At 36.9% G+C, this 1,702-nt stretch overlaps 1 protein-coding gene across 1 annotated transcript; it reads left to right on the top strand.

Annotated features, from left to right (window-relative positions):
* Positions 1-203: 203 nt before the first annotated feature.
* On the top strand, positions 204-1,145 carry LOC138923002 (olfactory receptor 5D18). Its single transcript, XM_070259536.1, has one exon. It carries the CDS (start codon positions 204-206, stop codon positions 1,143-1,145), a length of 942 nt encoding a protein of 313 aa, XP_070115637.1.
* The last annotated feature ends 557 nt before the right edge of the window (positions 1,146-1,702 follow it).

The following is a 1,702-nucleotide window of genomic DNA, read 5'->3' as shown; positions in this document are numbered from 1 at the left end:
TTAAAATTTAAAAATGGTTATCATATTTTAGAAGTTTAGACATTTAGCATATCTTGCGTAAAAAATACGTAGAGAAATTCTGAAAGAGATACTTTGCTTCATCTTCCAGTTTTGGTGATGGATAGTGAACCAAGTTTCTTATATCTTCACTCTCCTTTATATTTTGTTTTCAGGGCTGATTCAGATTTTGACAAACAGAAACCATGATACTATTGGAGAGAAACAAAAGTGGGGCCACATTCACTCTCTTGGGCTTCTCAGATTACCCAGAACTGCAAATCCCCCTCTTCTTGATTTTTCTGGCCATCTACAGTGTCACTGTTGTAGGGAATATTGGGATGATTGCAATAATCAAAATTAACCCCAAACTGCACACCCCGATGTACTTTTTCCTCAGCCACCTCTCATTTGTGGATTTCTTCTATTCCTCCATCATTGCTCCCAAGACCCTGGTGAACCTAGTTGTAGAAGACAGAACCATTTCATTCATAGGATGTTTAGCACAATTCTTTTTCTTTTGTATCTTTGTCATAACTGAATCCTTTTTATTAGCTGTGATGGTGTATGATCGCTTTGTGGCCATTTGCAACCCTCTGCTCTACACAGTTGCCATGTCCCAGAAACTCTGCGTCATGCTAGTTGTTGGATCATATGCATGGGGAGTAACATGTTCCCTGATACTCACATGTTTTGCTATAAAATTATCATTTCAGGGTTTCAACACAATCAATCACTTCTTCTGTGAGTTCTCCTCATTGCTGTCCCTCTCTTGCTCTGACACTTATCTCAACCAGTTGCTGCTTTTCATTTTTGCCACATTTAATGAGGTCAGCACATTACTCATCATTCTCATGTCTTATGTACTTATCATTGTCATCATACTCAAGATGCACTCAGCCAGTGGGAGCTGCAAAGCCTTTTCCACCTGTGCCTCCCACCTGACTGCCATCACCATCTTCCACAGCACCATCCTCTTCCTCTATTGTGTGCCTCACTCCCAAAACTCCAGGCACACAGTCAAAGTGGCCTCCGTGTTTTACACAGTGGTGATCCCCATGTTGAATCCTCTGATCTACAGTCTGAGAAATAAGGATGTCAAGGATACAGTAGGCAAAATAATGGACACTAAAATCTTTTCTTATTGAGCATATTATTTTAGTGGAGTTTGTCCCTGGCACATAAATGAACTCTGTCCATAAAGGTTGATTTTAAAGATACAATTAAAATTAATGAAGAGTTAAGGTTGTGCAATGGAAAAGACATGGATTTTGGTTCAAAGAGATTAAATTTCACTCTTTCTCTCACTGGGAAAAAAAAGTCATCTCTCATCTTTAATTTTTCATCTACAAAATTGAGATAACATAAACTAGCTCCTAATCATATTGTTCAAATTAAAAGACTATATAACTAACATATGTAATAACTTATATAACCTCAACAATCATTAATTTTATCCTCTTTCTTATGACATATTTGGAGTAGACTAGGCTTTCAGAAACACAAGAATTTCTCCTAAATATGTGCAAATAGCAGTTCAAATAAGACATAGTCTTCATCCTTCAAGGAATGCAAAATCTAGTGTTGAAAGTAGGTTTGTGAACAAATTGACCATTGAATAAGGTAGAAATACTAATTATTATAGAGTGTTTAAGAGAAAAAATGTCCAAATCCATTTGGGCACTTCAGGGAAGTCCTTCATAAA

Source organism: Equus caballus, unplaced genomic scaffold (genome assembly GCF_041296265.1).
Source record: "Equus caballus isolate H_3958 breed thoroughbred unplaced genomic scaffold, TB-T2T haplotype2-0000437, whole genome shotgun sequence".
Lineage (NCBI taxonomy): Eukaryota > Metazoa > Chordata > Mammalia > Perissodactyla > Equidae > Equus > Equus caballus.
This window is presented reverse-complemented; position numbering and strand designations above follow the sequence as displayed.

Excerpts from the sequence above, each read along its gene's own strand:
- LOC138923002 (XM_070259536.1), top strand. The coding sequence starts at position 204 with ATGATACTATTGGAGAGAAACAAAAGTGGGGCCACATTCACTCTCTTG.